The sequence below is a fragment of the Euwallacea similis genome, chromosome 1 (genome assembly GCF_039881205.1).
Source record: "Euwallacea similis isolate ESF13 chromosome 1, ESF131.1, whole genome shotgun sequence".
Classification (NCBI taxonomy): domain Eukaryota; kingdom Metazoa; phylum Arthropoda; class Insecta; order Coleoptera; family Curculionidae; genus Euwallacea; species Euwallacea similis.
In genome coordinates this window covers 8,087,453-8,108,199 of record NC_089609.1, presented here as the reverse complement: position 1 = coordinate 8,108,199, position 20,747 = coordinate 8,087,453, and the positions used below count along the sequence as shown (strand labels likewise).

Below are 20,747 nucleotides of genomic sequence, written 5' to 3'. Positions count from 1 at the left end.
CTATAAAATTGCTTTAACAATTTCAGAATTAAAACATCTTAATTTCTTTTTATATCTACTGGATGGCCTATGAGTATTCTCAGATTTGATTGATGAGAGTTTGCCTAATTGATAGTTAACAAGACTGCATCATCAAAACAGACAAGAATTGCTTATTATGCCCAATTATCCTGATTGAACTCGATCTGCGATTTAAATTCGGATATGACATACATATATTTCAGTGAATATCCATGAAAATCTCTAGTTTAACTGCAGGTGGAGTTTAAGATTACGGTACGGAAGTGAGCTTTCAGTGTTTTCGAAATAAGATGACTCAAAATAAATGACGGTATTTAGGAAAAAACGATCAGCACTAAACCCAAAATAATTTGAGTGGGTAAAAGGAAGAAAAGCTAGAAAAATAACATCCTGTAGATCATCAAATGTTAATTGTATGCCAAATTTGAGCTCAATATCTCATAAGCTCTGCGAACTATAAAGACAAAATTTTAAACATTTTGACATCCTATATCATCTTGAAGTGTGTATGTATGTTTATGTGAACTTTTTGTATTCATTTTAAAAGGTCTGTCGACTGTTTAAGTTGTGGGAGAAAAAACTGAAACACCCTTTGTTATGTTATTTCAAATTATTAAAAATCTGTTTGCCACGGAATTCAGACGTTTTTCCTTTGTACGGTGGTAAATGTCGAATTTGACAAATTAGTGAGATTAGAAATTCAGGACATGTAGATGGTTTTAGCACTTAGGAGCAGGAAAATTAATGTAAAATTGAAAGAAAGTTTCTAGGGACATTTTCTTCAGTTAAAAAATATTTCTGTCCTTTATATCATGGAAGGTTTAAAATTGTCGTAAATACACAGAAATGGAAAATTCCTGATCCAATAAAGCAGTACATATAGCCAAATCCGCAATAATGAAATAAGTTGGACGCATACGTCAGTTACGAACTTAATTCGTACTCTGGCACGTTCTTACGATATAAAGGCACCAGAAAGCTACAGACTAAACAGTTGGCCGATACTTCAATCCTATGGGGGGGGGGGGGGGCATCATCATGCGCACGCATACAATTATCGGCCGATTTCGAATCGGTGAATGGACACCGCAGACTACAGACTTTTGGTCGGCTGACAGTTTAGTCGATTGCTTAATTGGCATAAGGATCTACATGTGTGCGCACAATCACAGGTTCTAAATCAGCCGATAAAAAGATCGATCAGCTGCACGAGTGTGAGCGTACATAGACTATACTGACACATTATGATATAATATAAATTCGCTATCGCACTGTTCTAAATTACACGCTAAAATTATGACCTTTATTCAATACAAATAGGTGGTACTTTCAGGGGGCAAGCTGAATATTGTTAATTATTATATAGCCGTGGGAGGATATTTTTAATTAGTTTCAGTTGTTAGTTGTAATAAGTTTTTTGTCTTTACTGTCTTAAACGTTCGACAAGAGAATGTAATCTATTAATATCCATGACCGTCTAGTCGACGTGTATGCGTTGTATGTGCGGTGGATCCCTCCACTTTTTCCACGAATTATGTGGACCTATAAATTCGTGGCTAACGATTCGTTTTCGAGAAATAATTCTGCAGTTTTTGGTTATTTGTGGGATGAATCGTCGCCTCGAAAATGCGATGAGTCCATTATTTATGGGTGTAGCGCGTTACGATCGAACAACCTTAATGGCTGTTTTTAGATAGCGGTTCGGTGAATATGGAGTCAGGCATTTTAATGGCTAACGAGAAAAGTTTATTATATTTTAAAGGCTGCTGATTGGAGACTGGAGAAATGAGTTTTATTGCATCTCCCGAGATTTGAAAATATACAGTTGTTTATGAGTATCCATCCTCATATATTATGTATAGAGTGGTGCCTTTTCGATGGATTTATGAAATAGTGGCAAAACGGAAATAGATGAAGTATCATTACTCATTCTCGGGCTGAAATTTGAAGAGAAATTTTATAGTAGCATTGTTTCATGTTCAACTTGGTGCGTTTTCGATATACAGGGCGCTTTAGAAAAACCTACTATTTGATTTCGAGTTAGTATTCAGTAACGCGCTTAACACTTTCCAATCAATAGAATTTTGCAAGTTCTGATGTGAAATTGTATTTTTTTATTTCAACACCCCATATATATTTTAATACTCTCGTCAATAGTTTATTCAGTAGGATTCACCTATTTTGGCTGACAGCGACTAAATGCTTCGTGTAAGCAAAAACATTTTTTTTTTTACAAATATTCTTTTTTTTTTGGTTTTCTGATTAGTTTTTTGTGTCAAAAATTAAAATTTTCTTGACAATTCCATTGAGAACGGTAATGATATACTCCACGTTATCTATAAAACATATTTTTTGTTTAATTCAATTTTTGTTACAGAAAATAAAATCACTAAAATTGAAAATAAAATTATTATTTTCTCAACCAAAAACAAGAAAATTAGCTTGTAGGAAGTATTTCAGTGGTTCTTATCAATGAAAATAAATAAATCTGACTAATCTCACGACATACTACCTTAAAATTTGGCATTAAATAATAAAAAAAATTAATTCTGGTTTTTCAACATAATTTTAAAGGTTAGAAACGGACCTTTTTAGAGAACACATAGTCTATTATGATTCTCATTGAATAAATATTTTTGTGTAATCTTTCAAAAATTATGCCGAGAGCTGTCAGAAAAAATTGACCAGAAGACGCCGGCTGTCCAGGTCCAACCGGGGAACCTTGGCCCTTCAGGTCCGATTAAGGAATCCCGGCTCCATTGTATAGAATATTCATTTGCATTTTTTACAGCGGAGCAGTCTTTAACTTAATTTAACATAACTAATTTGTTCCAGGAAAAGAATTCTTTTCTGAACTACAACGTTTCCTGTATCCTAACGTTACCACCTTATCAAAGGCAAGGCTATGGCAGACTACTCATAGACTTCAGTAAGTACCGCATTTATGATTTTTATACTATTTCTACCAATAAGAGTCTTAATCGCTCATTAATACGTGGGTTACTTACTATATTTTTCCGCGGCCTTCAAGTATTCATCATGAATGATGTCGATTTTATGTATTTTAAATAAACGTGTTAACAGTCCGTCGTCAAAAAAATATTTTAATAGCGTACTAACGTTAGCACACTGTATGGTAATTTTTTTAAATTTGGATGTTCCTTCTGCGTTGTAATTGGAAATCCTACATCGTCAGTTCAAGCAATACAAATCTAAATATTTTCTAAATAATTTACCTTCTAATGATATATCGATTTCCCCCCCCCCAACCGGTTATCCCTTCCTGCATATAAATGAATTATTCATTAAGCATCAATACATCAGGATTTTCGCCGCCGCCGGTCATTACAAACCTTTACCTCGGTTAATGCATTTTTTAGAGGGCGCGGCACGCCATTTTGTCATTAGAACTCCCCACGATCTATTAGTCGACCCCGGTGTATCAGGAAGTTTTTGCCCGACCGTTAATTTGAATCGCTTATTTATGATTCGTAAAAATATAATGTTGTATCGATTGGCGTGGTCAAATACTCAAAGAGAGAGTGCATGCATAGACTGTTATTCCAACAAATCAATGGTTGTTTTAAAGAGAGTTAAAATGGTTCGACTGCAGCCAAATTACACATCATATTAACGTCGGATTTTTAATATTAGGATCAACAAAATGTGTTAACATTGTCTTATGTTTATTTTAGATGTGCAACGACATAATCTGAGAGGGTATGACATACATATTACTTTTTAAAGGAAATTAATCAAATCACCTATTGACATTAATGTCGACTGTTTTGATAAATACTCATTGACAACAATGTTGGTTTTAGTAGTCGCTCACAGACGGCGCTTTGCGCTTTGCTGAGGACATGCGACATCCAATAACGTCACATGTCCTCAGCAAGTCTTATTGATTATTTAGCTCTATGTTTACATCTCTACGGTCAAGGTTGGCTCTATATCTTGGAGAAAAGGATTTATAATTATATCTACAAATTATTTTAATTAAAATTACATTCAATGAATCCCGCCACAAATTTCAGCCTTGTTCTTTGAAAAGAATGTGAATTGACAAAAATCCCTCCACAGAAAAAGAAACATGTAAAACAAAGAGCCAGCCAACCTGTCTGAGTTGGTCGATACTAATTCATTATCAAAACGCCCTCCGACTATCCCGACCTGTCCCAATCGGACCTGGAATTGTTGGATTTCGTGGCCGGTTCGATGCCCTCTCCCAAAGGCAGACGCGTTGCGTTACGCAAGAGCGTCGACGTCTCACCGCGGGTGTTTGTCCCCCACGACCCTCCAGACATGAATTTCCCCTTCGTAAATTATGCGTTTCTATGTCTGATACAGGTGGATGGGGGTGAGTTTTGTTTTGAATGAAAGAAACGTTGAACTTATTGATGTTCAAATTTATGATGTGATACGAATGTTCTCATAAAATTTTCGATGCCCGTGTTTTATTGGTTTGCTTGGAGACTAGTAAAAGTATGTTTTTAGTATCCGTTGTTCATTTTGATAGATTCGGGCAGCTCTTCCCTAGCTCAGCCATGCAAATAATTTTAAGTTTGCACTTCGAAGTTTATGATTTTTTTGGGAATCGAAATAGAATTGATATTAAATAAATTCGGCAACAAGAGATAAAACATCAATTCAATATCCACATAAGTGGCAGACAGACGGCATGCAGGGCAGACAACAGTCGAGGAAATACGCCCCAACCCCGTCTAGCCGGGTCAACAGCCACCAAGAGGGAGGACCGCGTGTGTTTTCGGGGGGAAATGATGGAAACAGCACCTTTGACGGAAAAGAAATGAGTTGATTTTGAGATGAATTGGGGTTTAATATTTATATTTTTTTTCTTATGCTCAGTTGTATATTTTCATCTTCAACTTCTCTTCTAGTCTAACTAGAGATTTTGGTAGATAAATAATAACACATATCGTATATGTGACATATGTCGAATTTGACACATGTCAAATAAAAAACTAAAAGCGTTTGCAGCGTTTCAGTGCTCACTACGTGATTGTGTGATCTCTGACCTACAATTTTACATATAACAATAAGGAAAAGAGTAGACCTTACTATTTAATGTACAAGGTCATCAAAATGAAGGGGAAAAAACCTGTTTGTTAAACTTGTTTATTTTGGAGTGTTTACCCTATCTGTGTAAAAGACACTAAATCGGATTTCTCAATTAGTAAAACTAATAAAAGGGTAGACGTTCGGTAAGGTAAAGGTTTCCGTAACTTCTAGAACTGTAACGGAACTGTTAAAGCGAGAAGCACCATAAAATAAATAGAATTCATTGCCTTCAGACCTCAATCTCAATTGTATGGTGGTGAAAACTTAATGGCAGCAAAAGTTTCTCATCATTCTTGATACCGGGTTAATATTATTAAGAGTCTATTTCAAATTTTTTCACGCTCTAACAATAAGCAAAATTTTGCAGCCAGGTTAAATGGTGCTGTGCAATCTGTTCTTGAATCCCAGATTGTTAGTTTCATTGTGAAAATTCGCCTTGACAAAGACTTGAATACAGTCAAAAAGTCGTCTTCCGTATAAGATTTTTTTCAAGCCTTAGTTATTCAATTCTAGAATGTTGTACGCCACTGAATTTTCCCACAATTTTTAATAAAAATTATCCTTTGATTGGAGCCTTCACCGGCCTGAAAAAGATTGCGTTGTGCAAGGGGGAATCGAAATGACGTCCCAACTCGCTCTCCCCTCCCTCCAGACACGCAACCCCTTGCTTTTCTCCCTACACTAAGGGCAGCGTTGTTGGAGTAGCGCAGTTCTTATTGCAGGTACCGCTAATTTTACCTTAACCCTCAGGATAGTGAGGTTTCCGGAATAATCAACTTAAACTGCTTAAAGACAGTTTTGCCACAAAAACTTGGAGTATGCCGATAAGTGACCAATTAGCGCAGGCAATGATCGTTTTATGAGCGATATAATCAGATAATCGCGTTAATCCAATTCAATTCCGCTGTTGGCACGTGGTTTTGGGTGGTTGTTGACCCGGCTAGACGGCTGCACATTCTAACGGTCCCGGCTTGGGGTGAATCCTGAATCTGAAAGTAGTTTCTGGCTTATATTTATATAATCTGGTCTATTAAAAATCAGTCATAAAATAAAACTGTTCTCTATAGTTTAAAGCAGTTCTAATTGGAATATATGGAATAAAAAGGATGCTTTTTACTTTTTTCGAGTAATTAGCGACTCCGGTCGAGCATTCCGGGTGTTCCTCCGGAGGCAGTGAACCCCTCGACTAGCCTGGCTCACACCGACCGACAACCCGTTTAAAAATTAACTACCGCCAATTAAAATTAATTTAGATGCATAATTTATTATAATATTGTTCTGCTAACGGGCTCTGTATACCCATTGGGAATGCACGTAGATTTTTATCTACCGTAATTAACGAATCAAAAATGGCGAAGGACGGACAAATGCAAGCCAATATACAGGATGTGCGGGTTTTTTTGCAGTAGGATTTTAACCACACCCCAAAACTTGTAACAATTTGCAATATAAACTCTCTTCGAAAAATTGTTAATTAATTGGTCAAAGTTCCAAATTTTTTTAAATTTTACTTCACACCTGCTTCAGTTTCTGAGATATCTGATTGAAATTTTAAACATTTACGTTTGTCTTGAATCTACACATTTGCAGTTCACATATAGTTATCAACATATACAGAGTTGTACTTTTAAAGATCGAGGTTGCTTTTGCAAATCCGCACTTTTTTACCCCTTCGCCCATCTATTTTTCGAAATTTTATTTACTCAAATCAGAAACTTTCCCATCTCTTGCATTGTTGGCGTATCTGTCATCATTTTCCATTTATTTGTTCAAAAAGAAACACACGAAGCATGTGTACTTCTTAACAGGAATATAACACACATTTCTCGATACTTCTGCAAATCACTATGTGAACGGTGGCAGATACAGAAACATTGTCGGATAGGTAATAGTTTCTAAACCCACCAAGGAAGTTAAATTTCGAGAAATAGACGAGTCAATTTGAAGTAATAAAAGGGATCTCGACTCCCGAAAATGTACCACCCTGTATCTATTGACAATAATTTGTACATTGCAATCATGTAGATTCTAAACAGAAATGCACGATACAAATTTTAACTCGATACCTCGAAGACCTGACGCAGCAGTGAAACAAAACTTTGAAAAATCTGAAACTTTAACACAATAAAACATAACGATAGGCGTCCATTATGCTAACGCATTAAAATATCTTGATTATTAATTGCTCATTAGTATACGTCTTAGTTATAACATTTTTCCGTCGACTGCTTCGGGGAAAAAAGTAATAAAATTATAAACATTTCTATTTGAAATTTAAAAATATTTTAAGTGGATTTGCACGTAATTTGGGATCGAAAATATCAAAAATTGGAACCTTCATAAGGGATAAATACTAATCACAACCACCAATTATTAATGGGGATCATGAATGAATGATTTAGCATCCATTAAAAAAACGTGTTAATAATCGACATGTAATTTATAGTTGGAATTGAATGGAACAAATAGAATATGTGTTTTAAAATTTAATCGCTCTATTGGTTAAGAATGATATTTTTTCCTTCATTTCAGTGAGAAACGCTTTTGCGATCATTTAAAATCAGTTTAACAACAACTGATGATCAGATGTCGACTTGATTTATTGACAGCTTTGCTAAAAGCCGAGTGGGTTGAAAAGGCCGTAATCGTTTACCAGTTTCATCGGCTAAGGGCCAATAGATCAAAGTCCTGGAAACTTTACCAAAAGGGTAATACCCATCGAAACGTTGAAATAAAGACAGAGTATTGGTCAATTTCATGATTTCTCTGAAAATTACCTTCCAGGTAATTTTGCCGGAACATCGATCTATTGACTCTAAAGAAAACACGGATTAATAGTCGCATTTAGAAATCTATATATAACGATCCTTGTCATCCTCGGTAGTTTTTGCCGATTTCTTGCCTAAGTTTGGCAAAAACTTCCAAGAGTAACATGCGGTTGTTTCCTAATAAAGAAAGTTTACGGAACATGTCTAATACTTTTTTCGAGGGAAAACTTTAGAATCGCAATATGTGGCCGAATCTACTGGTGGAGATGGATTTATTACACTTCCACGTTTTAGACGAGTCGTTAACCTTACTTAAAAGTTTTTAATCTAAATTGAAGTGTAATTATTGTTAATGCAATAGGAGCACCGGGTCAATCAATGGAATCCTACAAACGTGACTTGCATTGGTTACTTTAGCCAGAAAAAAGTCAAGTCAGTTTCGTCGAAAGTAACTTCCTATAATATTTAGGGAGTGCTTTTCTGGAGCTTAACCATGAGGATCTTGGTAATCATAAGAGAAACGAGGTCGGTTAAATAGGGGCAAAATTGCGCAATTTTGAATTTAAAAATATGCCATTTTAAAATTTGAAAAATCTCGATGATTTTCTGAAGCATTCGAAACAGATTGAAATTTCGGAAAAATGTTTTGATTTTTTTCTCAGCTCATTTGACGAGATACTTCAAAATGATTGACATTACATTATTACACAACATGACACTGTCATATTTGACATCCGACGTTTCGATTTTCGGCAACCAGCGCCATCTTTGTTTTTTTATTTTTCTTTTTTCTTTTGGGTGCCATTTTATATTCTCATAATTTGAAATTAAGCTTTTTCGCATATATTCGCATCGAAATGTACAAGTCACTTCGGAAACATATCTACAGCGGTATCTAAAAAGACAACAACAACCAGCTCAAAATCATTTTAATCCTTCATAAAAATGTTACCGACTTTAACGCATTTTCAAAGCCTAAAAGATGTATTTATAAACCAAATGGGAATGAAGTGGGTATTTTACAGGTTGCTAATAAAATGTGAAAACTTCCTCAAAAATAATAAAAATAATGAATTAAATTCGCTAATAGATTCACGATTATCCTTTAGCTTCGACAAGGGTTACAGCGGACTAAATTAACGTATCTCATCAGGCAGTGCGGAAAGTCTTGAAAAAACATAAATACCGCAGGTTTAAAATTCATATCACCCAAATCTTGTATTTAGAAGATACTGAGCGGAGGGTCACGTTTTCTAGAAATAACATGGCACTGTTGGAGTAAAATACCTATTTTCTTTCCAACGTGATATTCACGGATGAGTGCAAATTTGCCAACTCAGGTATATTCAGTCGTCACAATGGACGTGTTTGATCTACTGAAAATCCACATGAATACCAAGGACGTCGACCACAAGCACGTTTCGGACTAAATGTATGAGTTGGTTTATTGGGCGATACGATCATTGGCCCATACATTTATGAAGACAATTTGACCGCAGAATATATTTCCCGGTAGAGTAATTTCAAACAATGGAGACATACGTTGGCCGGCACGTTTTACAGATCTTTCCCCATTAGATTGTTTTAATGGAGAATTATGAAAAACTCCATTTATAAATCTGTATCCACCGATATTAACTTTGCTCCAATTTAACCGACCTAATAAATTTCATGGTTACCCAGATCCCCATGGTTGAGGTCTAGAAACGGACACCTTGTACTCGTTGCATATCACCTTTTAAATATTACGACCGTTCATAAGCCCATAACATCGTCTCGAAATCACAATATTCTCCTCGGTAAACCTATTACTCCTCCATCTTTATCGAATAGTCTACAAAGCTGAAAGCATAAGCCATAAACCCGCCAAGAACAAAACCCCTCCGAGACGGCGGCCGCAGTCTCTAGCATCCCTCCAACCCCTTGGACTTGGGAGCTTCTCCCGGGCGCTGTGTATAGGGAGAAAAAGGGATGCGGATTGGAGGAGGGGGCGACTATTGACCTCGACGCCGGTCGATACCCGACGTCTGGCAGCAGCACGCGTCCTCCACTGTTGCCGGCGCTCCCCCGTACCCAAGGGGAAATGCAATTTATTGGAGAAGGTTCTTATCTCGTCCTTTCTGCTTAATGGAATTTGGAGTGCTAATATAAATAATTGCGCCAGGCTCTTGAGGACAAATGCTTTTTGTCATTTAGATCCCACTCTTTAGGCAATACTGCTCCACCGAAACGATCAATCATCAGTAATACGAACTTTTGGTGGAAGTGTCTACACAGTGCCATGAAAAAATTCATGGTATTGGCACTGGCGTCGTTTTGGTCAATGAATGACGTAAGCACCGAAGTCACGCCCCAGCTACAAGAACTATTTAGGCCTAGTGCTTTTAGCCTGCGGCCTGACTTGTTTATTCATTCTAAAAACGGGTTACAACCTGAGTACGTAGGCGTGTTGTTTGGAGTACTAGAAATGAAAAGAGGCGCCGAATTACTCCTCAAAAAGAGCAACACAACTGTTCTTGCATGTGCGCTCCCGAATTGCTGGGTTGCTTCTGATGAATTGATATTACGTGTCCCAGTGTGCCTGCATAAAGGGAATTGTAAGACAGCTGTCGTCCTGCAGTTATTTCTGGACCATTTCATCTGCAGGCATGGAAAGAGTTTAACTCTACAAATCATTTTAGTGGCAGGAAAAGAAGGCTTACTACGTCAGACTTAAGTTTCTGCGCCTAGTGGAACCTAATGGTTACTCGTATATTTGTAATTAGACATGTAGAAATTTATGACGCAGTATTGCTGCCGGCGTTACTAAACCGTAAAGTAAATTTGCCGTAGATATCGTTCGACGACTGCATAAGTGTAAAAACTTTAACTGCGCTGTAATTTTATTATGGCTTGTTGCACCACTTAAATTATGAGGGTCCAAACTAAACGTCGACCATCTCCATACACGGCCGATTAAATTAACACTCGGTTTAGGAAATAACAATCAAGGAACTTTAAGATGATTGTCGAATGAACAGCATAATGCTAGTTTTTAGTTTAAAAAATTATCTAAAATTTCCTTAAAACGTTAACCGCACTTGTGCCACGCACCACCAAATCGAACCACACGGTGTATCCCCCAAATTTTCATCATTTTATTTTTATTATGCATGCATCATAATCGACGATTATAGCGCCCTCCAGCGCACGTAAAATGGTCTTTATATACCCTAGGGAAACAATATTAAATTTCGGTACATTTAAACACTTTTAACAAACTCATAACTGACGTATTTGTTAGAGCAATATAGGTGCCCTTATAATTAAAAATATTATACAACGTTCGTGCATAAAAGCCTTTTTGAAGCCCTTGCGCCTTACATATGTCGCATGTGTTTTAAAGGCTTACTTATATACTTTTATCATAAAATACTATTTTATTACGCATGAATCATCGATTATAATGCGCTGCAGCTTGCATAAATGGTCTTTATGGTCTATGTATGGTTACTAGCGAAACGGTATGTATTAGAAATAGGAATTCCGGCATGTTACTAAACCAACTAAGCACTTTGACGCGCTTGCGCCTTATAAAACATTCCGTTACGCTTCGTGTTTTGCATATCGCGAGTGTTTTTTAAAGGCCTTCTTATACACTTACAGGGTGTTTTTTAATACGAGTCATCGGTTTTAATGCAATACATTTCGCTGTGTTTTTTTTCTCAAATGAGCCATTATCAAAATTACGTATTAGGTCCATTATTTATGAAGATGGTTCCGGTGGTGTTTTTCAATTAGTATTGCCTAATGGGTTCGTCAGAAACTTTTAATAAAAATTCCATTGAAACCATATTACAAACTTGCCTGCTACTCGATCCTGAGGAATATAAAAAACCATTAGTTCCTTTTCAGTTAAATTAAACCATTTTTATTAAACGTTCCTGTTACAATTCCATAGGTAATATCAGCTGCAAAACAGCTAAACCAGTTGCATAAATAACCTCTATAGCCGTTAGGTAATTTTACCTATAGCTCATTTGAGAAAAAACAATGAAATGTATTGCATTGAAATCCCTCTGGCTTGTGTTAAAAAAACACTGTGTATTAATAGAAAACTTTTTTTAACGGTTTTGGAGCTAGTCGTTTTTGATGTCGAATATCTACAGAACTGGTCGGTATTTTATAATTCTCAATAAAACATTTTGTTGAGTGGCTAATTGCTCAATTTTGCCATTATTTAACCGACATTGTATGTAGCTTGAAAGTAAGGTATGTTACTTCATTGGACAAATTTACTGACCTCGCCAGTTGCTCGGTCACAAAATTACTATTATCGTAATTTTTAATATATTATTCTCTGACACTAGGTAAGAACTAATCTAAAATTGATAACAAAATGAACTCATTTTGTCACTCGTTACTGAATATTAACGTGTTTCATATTATATTCTCTATTGAGGACGAGAAATTATGATAAGAACCAAGAATCGAAATCAACACCTTGGAGAAAACGTAGCCATAACAATGCGATAATATAGTTTCTAATTAAATTGCTAACAGTACGGTAAAGTAATCGTAGCAGCTCAAAATTGGAAAACAGCTTATTTTCTTAATTTTTATGAACATTTTACAGTACAAATATTATTCTTGTATGTGCTATGAGTAATAGACAGTTTTGATAGTATGGTGAACATTTTTTGCAGGTTACCTGCTAACAAGAGTGGAGGGTAAAATTGGGTCACCGGAGAAGCCACTTAGTGACTTAGGACTAATCTCATATAGGTCCTATTGGAAGGATGTTCTTCTTAACTACCTCTGCTCCCGAGCCGGAACAACCTTATCAGTTAAAGACATTAGTCAGGAAGTAAGTTTAAGATATATTTTTGTTTTAAGTAGAAAACATCTTTAAAAATAACTAAACATCACTTAAAATTAACGATTATTTCGTATTATTGTCCAAAAAGCAATTCTTTTCCTTTGCTCCTATTTGGAAATATGTAAAACATTTTAAAAATTACCCCTTTTAAGTGCTGAGCTATGATAATTTTTAACATTGATCAGATCAGCATTGTAAAAAGTTGATTTCAGGTAGGTGGGTTTTTGGTGTTTATTAACTTGTGATTATAAAAAAAAATCTTGGAGTAGGTGGTGAACCGTAATCGTAAGCCGTTGATTCAGCCTTTTGCTATGTACCTACTGACGAACAACAAATCAAGAATTTAATTTATCCAAGGCATGCCTTTGATATTTCAATTCTTAGCCGAGTTTTTCTTAATGATCACTCCGTATACGGGGTGTTTCCAAAAATGTGGACAATATCCCGGAAGTAAAAAGTTCTTGTTAAAAGATTATTAATGCTTATGTTTATAAATTATTTTCCAAGAACTTACTCTTACAGTTGATGACATTTATTGAATTGTGAGTCATTCATGTATCATACCAAGGTTAATAAGATGGGACCTAACACTTTTTTCTACATCTTCAAGAAGGCGGAGGTGAGGCTACCCTCAGCTTCTAAAGTCTTGGGTTTTTTTAAACCATTATGTGGTTTATAAGATTTCCTAAAAGAAACCTAAAAAAAGGTACTCTTGATTGATGTACGTAAACCCAACTGTTTTTCAGAAAAACAGCATTTTATCAAAGAACGCATTTTACAATAAAATTTAATTAAAAAAATAGTTGCAAAACAAAGTTGAATTTTGATAATTCAACATGAGTGTTACTAAATCTCACACATTCTTGATCTCGACGTATTAAAGACTATTACACTCTCTATAATATCTCGACGTTATTTCTTATTCGATGACAATAAAAATTTATTCTTTTTAATAATTCTTTTCCGGTCACTACTGGAGTAGCATACCTAAACTTTATAAATACCCCCACACATGAAGGTGTGGAAGGAAGTATTAGGACCTATCTTAGTAATCTTGGTATGATACACGAGTGACCTAAAATTCATTAAATTTCATGAACTGGAAGAAAACTCATTTGAAAAATACCACTTTTGCTATCAAATTGTGAAGAATTGCATTTCTGGAATATTGCACATATTTTTGAAAATACCCTGTATATTAAATAGCTATCAACAACTTCTTGTCTATAAAACTATCGGAGAATTCGCCTTTGCATGGTTTTATTGAAAAAAATGCTAGGTACTGAAGTTATTTCGATTGTAACAAAGAAACTTAAACATTTTTGCAAAGTATAGAAGGTAACAGTGCATCTTTTCAATATTTTCCTTAGCCAGACATAGCAAAATTTCATATTATTTTCACATTATTGTTTTCAACGTCAAGAGCAAAGCAAGGTAAACCCTTTTTGTAGCAAATTGATAGGGGAATCGAACTGCGAAATTAAAATTCCAAATTTGGCTACACAATTGATTTAGTAGGAAACTTAATTTTAATCGTACCTGTATAGTAAAGGCATTTCAAATTAACTTCACAGTACACGTGAATTACACATTTATTGTAAATTAATGTGGGCGAACTAAAAAATTGTTTGAGCAATAAAAAAACAAAAATATTGGTAAACCTTCTAAGGATCTCTGAGCGAATTACACAAATTTCCTTGAAATTTGAAATAATCAGAACATTTCCACCGAAGTATTAGGTATTCTTGGTCGAAAATTGAAAATAATTTGATACCTATAAACTAAATAGATATCTGTTTAATATCTATTCTCTGTGTCCCCTTATTTTCCAGATGGCCATCCACTCTTACGATATAGTCTCCACCTTACAAGCCTTAGGTATGATGAAATATTGGAAGGGAAAACACATCATACTGAAAAAGCAAGATGTTCTGGACGAGTACGTTGAACGAGTACAAAGAAGAGGTTCCTTATTGAAAGAAATCGATCCCGATTACCTGCGATGGACACCCACGCCAAACCAAGTGTCTGTATGAGAATCGGAATAAGTTTTTGATTTGGTTCTATATTCGTGCATGAAAGAATTTGTAAGTACTTATGTATGAATTTGTACATAATATTTTCTATAATTGTGATTTGGGAGTAAATGAGGTATCTCTAATGTAGTTTACTTGGAAGTTTATGTTTAGATGCATTACTGTGAAGTCTTAACGTTGTTTTAGTTCGTCAAATTTTTTGCAGATACATAGAAAATTTTGAATAATTTTTGAAATCCATAAGATTTGTTTTATTACACCGCAAATTGTGCCAAAAGTTGCATTGTCCGTAACAGATAGGTCTAAAAATTGTACAATATATTGAAAGAACAATTTATCAAGAAATTAATTTATCTGAAACATTCAAAATTTAAAACAAATATGTATAGGGTTATTATTTATTTTGGAATATATCAACAATCTTCGGAATCCAACGATTTTAGAAAATATTTCGGACACGTCGATTTAGTTTTCGTTTTGTGCACGTTTTAAATTATTTCGAATTATACAGGATGCCTGAAAAAACCATGCAACTGTCAACAGGCAACTTTGCCAACTCAATATGTCTTACCATTTTTGAAAGCACAATGATATAGCAGTTTATAACACCCTGTACACAGCATTATCAAAGACAAAAAAAAAAACGGATTGTTCCATTTAAAAAGTCAATGTAATTTTTTTTTGACGAAAACAACGGATTCGAGGTTTTTCGATATATCCCATAATAAATCGGAACCGGTGTAAGATGATAACACATGCAAGAACAAATTTTCTAAAAAATGCCGTTTCTCCGACTTAAACATACTTTCTGATATTATGTGGATAATATTCTAAGAAGTTCACATTTTGTGCATTAATTTGCCAAAAAAATACATTAATTGTTAAATATTTTGCATTGTTTTATTTTATTTGTTTTATATCCTCTTAATAACTAAACTGGAGGAGGTAAGTTGACTAAAAATCGTCTTTAAAAAGGTAAAACTTTAAAACTTTATTTGTTACTTCTGTCCAAATACAAGGACGTTGTGATTTATAATATAGACCATACCCATACACGTTTCAACTATACCGGGCAATGTGTAAACCTATAGCCCATTTATTTTCTTGTTTACGAAGCAGTAGGACATGAAAATTGTGTTTTGATACTTTTTTGAGAAACAAATATTTCATTTAAAAATTGCTTTAAGTTCTACGGTTTTTCCGGAAAATGAGAAAATGAGAATACTGCATAGAAAATTTTGCTTAATAGTATTTCAACCAAGAGAACAGTAATTTTGAAAATAAAACCGGCAATTATTTTGAGATTTCAATTCAAACTCGTAAATTTATCAATTATCGAAAAAACTCGCTAACTTTATATTAGTTTAAGTTAGAATTTGAATATTTTGTAAAAATAGGCTTTTAATATTGAAACCGCATTTTATGCAGATTTAGTGTCTAACCAAAAAAACCTTCATATTGAGCCACTTTGTACAAGCTAGAACCATTTTTTCTAAAAAGGCAAATCCTTGGACCTTTCAAAATAATTCCAAAATTGCTGCTCTTTATGATTTCAAATTGCATTGTAACAGAGGTGTATTAGGACTCTATTCTAACAAAAAAAAAAAACATTTATATTTCAAAAATCGTCAAAGAGAGGTATGGAAACAGACATTAAAAAAAAGTGAACCAAAAAATGAAGTAATATACAGGGTGTCCCATTTAATATATCGGAGTTGTTCCTACTTTCCCCAGATAACGGGCAACGTCGCATTGCTAAAAATATTTTAAATCATGTGCCTCATGTTTCGTAAACGCCTAACCTACTATTGACCGTGAATTACCTTTTTTAAATAACTATAATGCTGTCGGTTAAAAGTATGTGCTTTCTAAAGCGCGTGAGTCATTGAAGCCGTTAGCGGAAGATGATACGGAAGAGAAAATCAGGTTAAACGAATCGATTGTCCCTGAACCATTTATTAATTTGTCCATCAGTGGAGCCAAAGAAATTACACTTTTCGAATATCGGCGATGATTAATTGGAAGAAAATGATTAATGAAGCTCCTAATTTGCACGAGTTCAGGTAGCAAAAAAGACACCTGTCTTCTCACCTTCTCACCTAGAATTATTCTTTACTAAAGAGATTTTTGGCCTCGGCTCCTCGTCTTCGAAGCAATTTTTTTCTCATTTAAACGCCGCCCGGAACGAGTTAACTAAATGGAAATTCCGGTGGTTATGACGAACATTTCCGGTCCAGCGGCGCCGGTGACTGTTTTCAATAGCGCGACGTGCGATGCCGACGATGTCCGTCAATGAGCTGAGTAAGTGACGCTTGGGGAATATTGGATTGATAATTTTAGACCCGCAAACATGTTCGTGTTTATTTGTATCAAGTATTTCTAAGAAATGTTTTTAGCTTGAGCGTTCACTGTTAGCCGGTAACCCTGAATCTTACGAGTAACGCTAATTTTGACAAAAAATCCAATCAATTTTAAGTAAGAGTTTAAAAGTGAAGCCTCTTTAACCTTCTACCAGTTATCGTAGCGTGGTAATTTGCATAATTAAAACGATCGGGTCCTTTGTTCTCGTCTTTGCGATGCAACGACCCGCCGTCGAATCGTAATTTGCGTTTTCGGCGAAAATGAGTCCGCTTGACAAATAAATCATTTGAGTCTAGACGGCGAAAAAAGAACCGCGATCGTGGGCTAAAAGGACCAAGGATAAAATACCTCCTCCTTTTAAATAATGTGTGTGTATTTCAAAAGAACCAACTTTTAAAAATTCCTTGGTTAATCGGTATTGTCCGATCAACGAATGTGGGAAAAAAGTGCTCTTGACTCAACCCTTGACAAATACTTGCTGACTCTCGTGACTCTACCGATTTGTCGAAGCAGAGTCCAAGTAATAAGGCGGAAAGTGCGTGCATTCCGACATCAAAGAAATTATTTAATTCCGTTGGATTTAAGCCAAATTATGGTGTCAGTGGCCGTTACGATTTTGGATAAAAGCAGGCACTCTGAATCTGCAATTCTTGCTAAAATGTTGAAACATCTCACTGCGAACTTCAGTTCTGGAGCCTGGTTATGTTGATGACTAACTAATGAATAAGCTAAATTCAAATTAAAATATCTCCTGGAGGAGAAGCATGAAATTCCTTTTGAAATTTGCATTTTTAATAGCGGAATTCAGGTCTGAATTTAGTGTTAAAATAAATATTTTAGTCTGGGTAGTTATACAGACACATCCTAAATATACTAGAAAGCTTATGAAATTCCTTATATCCTTAAGAGTGACGCCACCAACTATCCCCTACTTTCGTTAAACTTGCAAATTTTTATGTTACTTCGATTGGCAACACTCAAAATATGTTTATATCGTGTACGTTCTCATAACCTCAACCTTCTGCCATGTTTTGTGACATTTGTTTACATTGACAAGTATGTCATTTATGACACATTTTCATAATATTATTTTGAAGGAGGTTTATTAGGAAGTTTTTTCTTTTCAACTGACAGTTTGTGACAGAGAGTGCTAGAATATTATTTCATAAAGATGGGACAAAACGCAGTAGTTAGAAGAAGTGGTAAATCAGCTAGTTGCAATCACATACATTAAAATTAGAATTTTTGAGTAGCTCCTCCATATAAATACTTCTATGTGCGTCGATTCGACGTCCATCATTTGTCCAAAAATGTTGAAACTATGTCAAAAATGCTGGGTCCATGCCCACGAAATCATCTATGTATGTCATATATCGGATAAGTTCAGGTTAGTTCCTCCCTGAGGCATCTCCACTTTGTTGTAGTGGAGTGGTTTGAGTACTTCAATGAATTCGAGAGCTATGCCAGTGGTAGCGAGGCTATTTGTAGGTTCATCCTTGCCGGACAGATTAAAAGGGAGAACTCAACCTAAGAATCGACGGACTTGGAACGGGTAGTTGACTGGTTAGCGTCGGTGGAGGGAAAGCCTATTAAAAACACCTGGCAGTAAGGAGAAAATACAACCCATGATAATGTATGAAAAATTTCATTACCCTAGGAGGGTACCAGCAATGGAGGATCCCGCCTTGCTACAGCAAGCTACTCCAGAAGATTTGGGAAAGCAATCATCCGATTTTCATGACGTTCAAACCAAGACGGACAGGATTTAGTATTCAGCACTAGTGCCGAATCAGAGATGCAAGTATTATTTGGTAAAAAGGAATGAAGATCATGAGCATCTCCAGGAATTCCCTTTCCAGTGATCACGAATTCCAAAAATGACTCATGAAAAGTCGTTGAAAATCTTCTCATCTTTAGGCGAGCAGCAGAATATGAAGAGAAACGAAATAATAAAGAAACAATTAGAACGTAACTATCAAGATACAGATGATGCTGAATGAAGTGAATTAACGAAAAGTCGTGTCTTAGTGTAATCAAAGCTAACGACTACACAATAAAGGAAATAAAAGAAGTCGGTTAAAGGATGAAAAAAGGAGCACAAAAATGTTAAACCCACAAACTGTGGGGAGGTGCAGTCAGACAGTCCAGAAGAAAACGCGAGCAAAAGAACTAGAAAACAAAAGAACACGACGACTCAAAGAAGTCGCAACTAGTAATATGGCTGTTCAAATAGAGGAAGAGCTATTATTAATAGAGATACCGGTAGGGATCAAATAAGATTCCTAGGGGCAAATCGCAGATAAACCATAGGAACAATCCATATCTGCGAAAACTGGGATCATCAAAGACAATCCATTACAGTCGGGGACGTTGGAGTTAGAAGATGATCTAGACATGACTGATAGCATCCAGCTGCAGTATAAAAATAGACTTCCTGAACTAGCGGAAATAGAAGATGTGGACGTCCTAGAAGTAAACAATAAATTTAAAACGAAGGGGAGAAACAAGAAAGTCAGTCAAAAAGTAATAAAGATTAATTTACCAGACGATGAAGAGGGCTTCTTGGTAAAACTCGTAAAACTGGAGGAAAAGACCCAGGGGGACACGAATATAGCGATGCACAACATCAAGGGGATATCCTTGGAAAGGCTAAGAACGAGGTCATAAACGATTTACAGAAACAGACATACATAATTTTTTGTATTTATAATTTTTTGATATATAATATTTTCACTAAGTGCGGTGACCCGAGGGTCAATATAATAATACATGAACTTCTACCTTGTCTTGCGCGTTACGGAATAAAAAAGAAGCTAAATGCTAATAAATTACTGTTATATTAAGTATGGTAGAACCTATTCATTAACAATGTTCCTCATGCAAAACCCCCCATTAACAACCCATCACTTTGCCAGCCGGCTGGTCTGTAATTTCGCAGCATGAAATTACAAAAATGTACGACATAATTATAATTGCATTACGCACCGCGGTAAGTACTTCATTACCGGTACCACCATGCGCTTGTAGTTGGATAGGTATTGATGGTTTTGATTTATATTGATGGGTATTTGTAATAATAAAGGGCATTATTGCATATTGCTTATTGCTAAGGGAGCCTGCCTCCCGGGGCATAATAATGTATTTCACAACCTTGATACATAATATACTATAGGGTGCGGCTCTGAAACATTCATTTTTCAAAACTCAATAAAAAAATACTCTATACAGGGTGTTTTTTTTTGGTATACCTACCATTGCTATCTCCGAAACGGTGAGAGTTACAACTTCGATTAAATTAGACTAAATTGGCTCCTTATGGAGCTGATTAAGGAAACCGCTGCAAAGTTGCCACATTTCCACATTTCTCCCTTTCGCACTTAGACATAACCGTACATTATTTATTAGTTTTTTCTGGATGCTTCTAAGTGTTCTGGGTGTAATGCTTTGAAATGCAAAGCTAATTTTATTTTTTAAGTCGTCAATATTTTCTGGTGGGGTTTTATAAACTTTGTCTTTAATTATTCTCCAAATAGAAAAATCCATTGGAGTCATATCGGGAGAACGAAGTGGCCATAATATTGGGCCGTTGTTTCCTATTCAGCGGTTAGGTTTAAATAAATC

At 35.4% G+C, this 20,747-nt stretch overlaps 1 protein-coding gene across 1 annotated transcript in view; it reads left to right on the top strand.

Moving 5' to 3' along the window:
* Positions 1-15,658, top strand: part of chm (chameau) — a 40,141-nt gene extending 24,483 nt beyond the window's left edge. The window contains exons 12-14 of the mRNA XM_066388804.1: positions 2,857-2,950; positions 12,557-12,717; positions 14,562-15,658. Of these exons, the coding sequence (XP_066244901.1) occupies positions 2,857-2,950; positions 12,557-12,717; positions 14,562-14,765 (459 nt within the window). The 3' untranslated portion in view covers positions 14,766-15,658. The remainder of the gene's footprint in view (positions 1-2,856; positions 2,951-12,556; positions 12,718-14,561) is intronic.
* Positions 15,659-20,747: the final 5,089 nt, after the last annotated feature.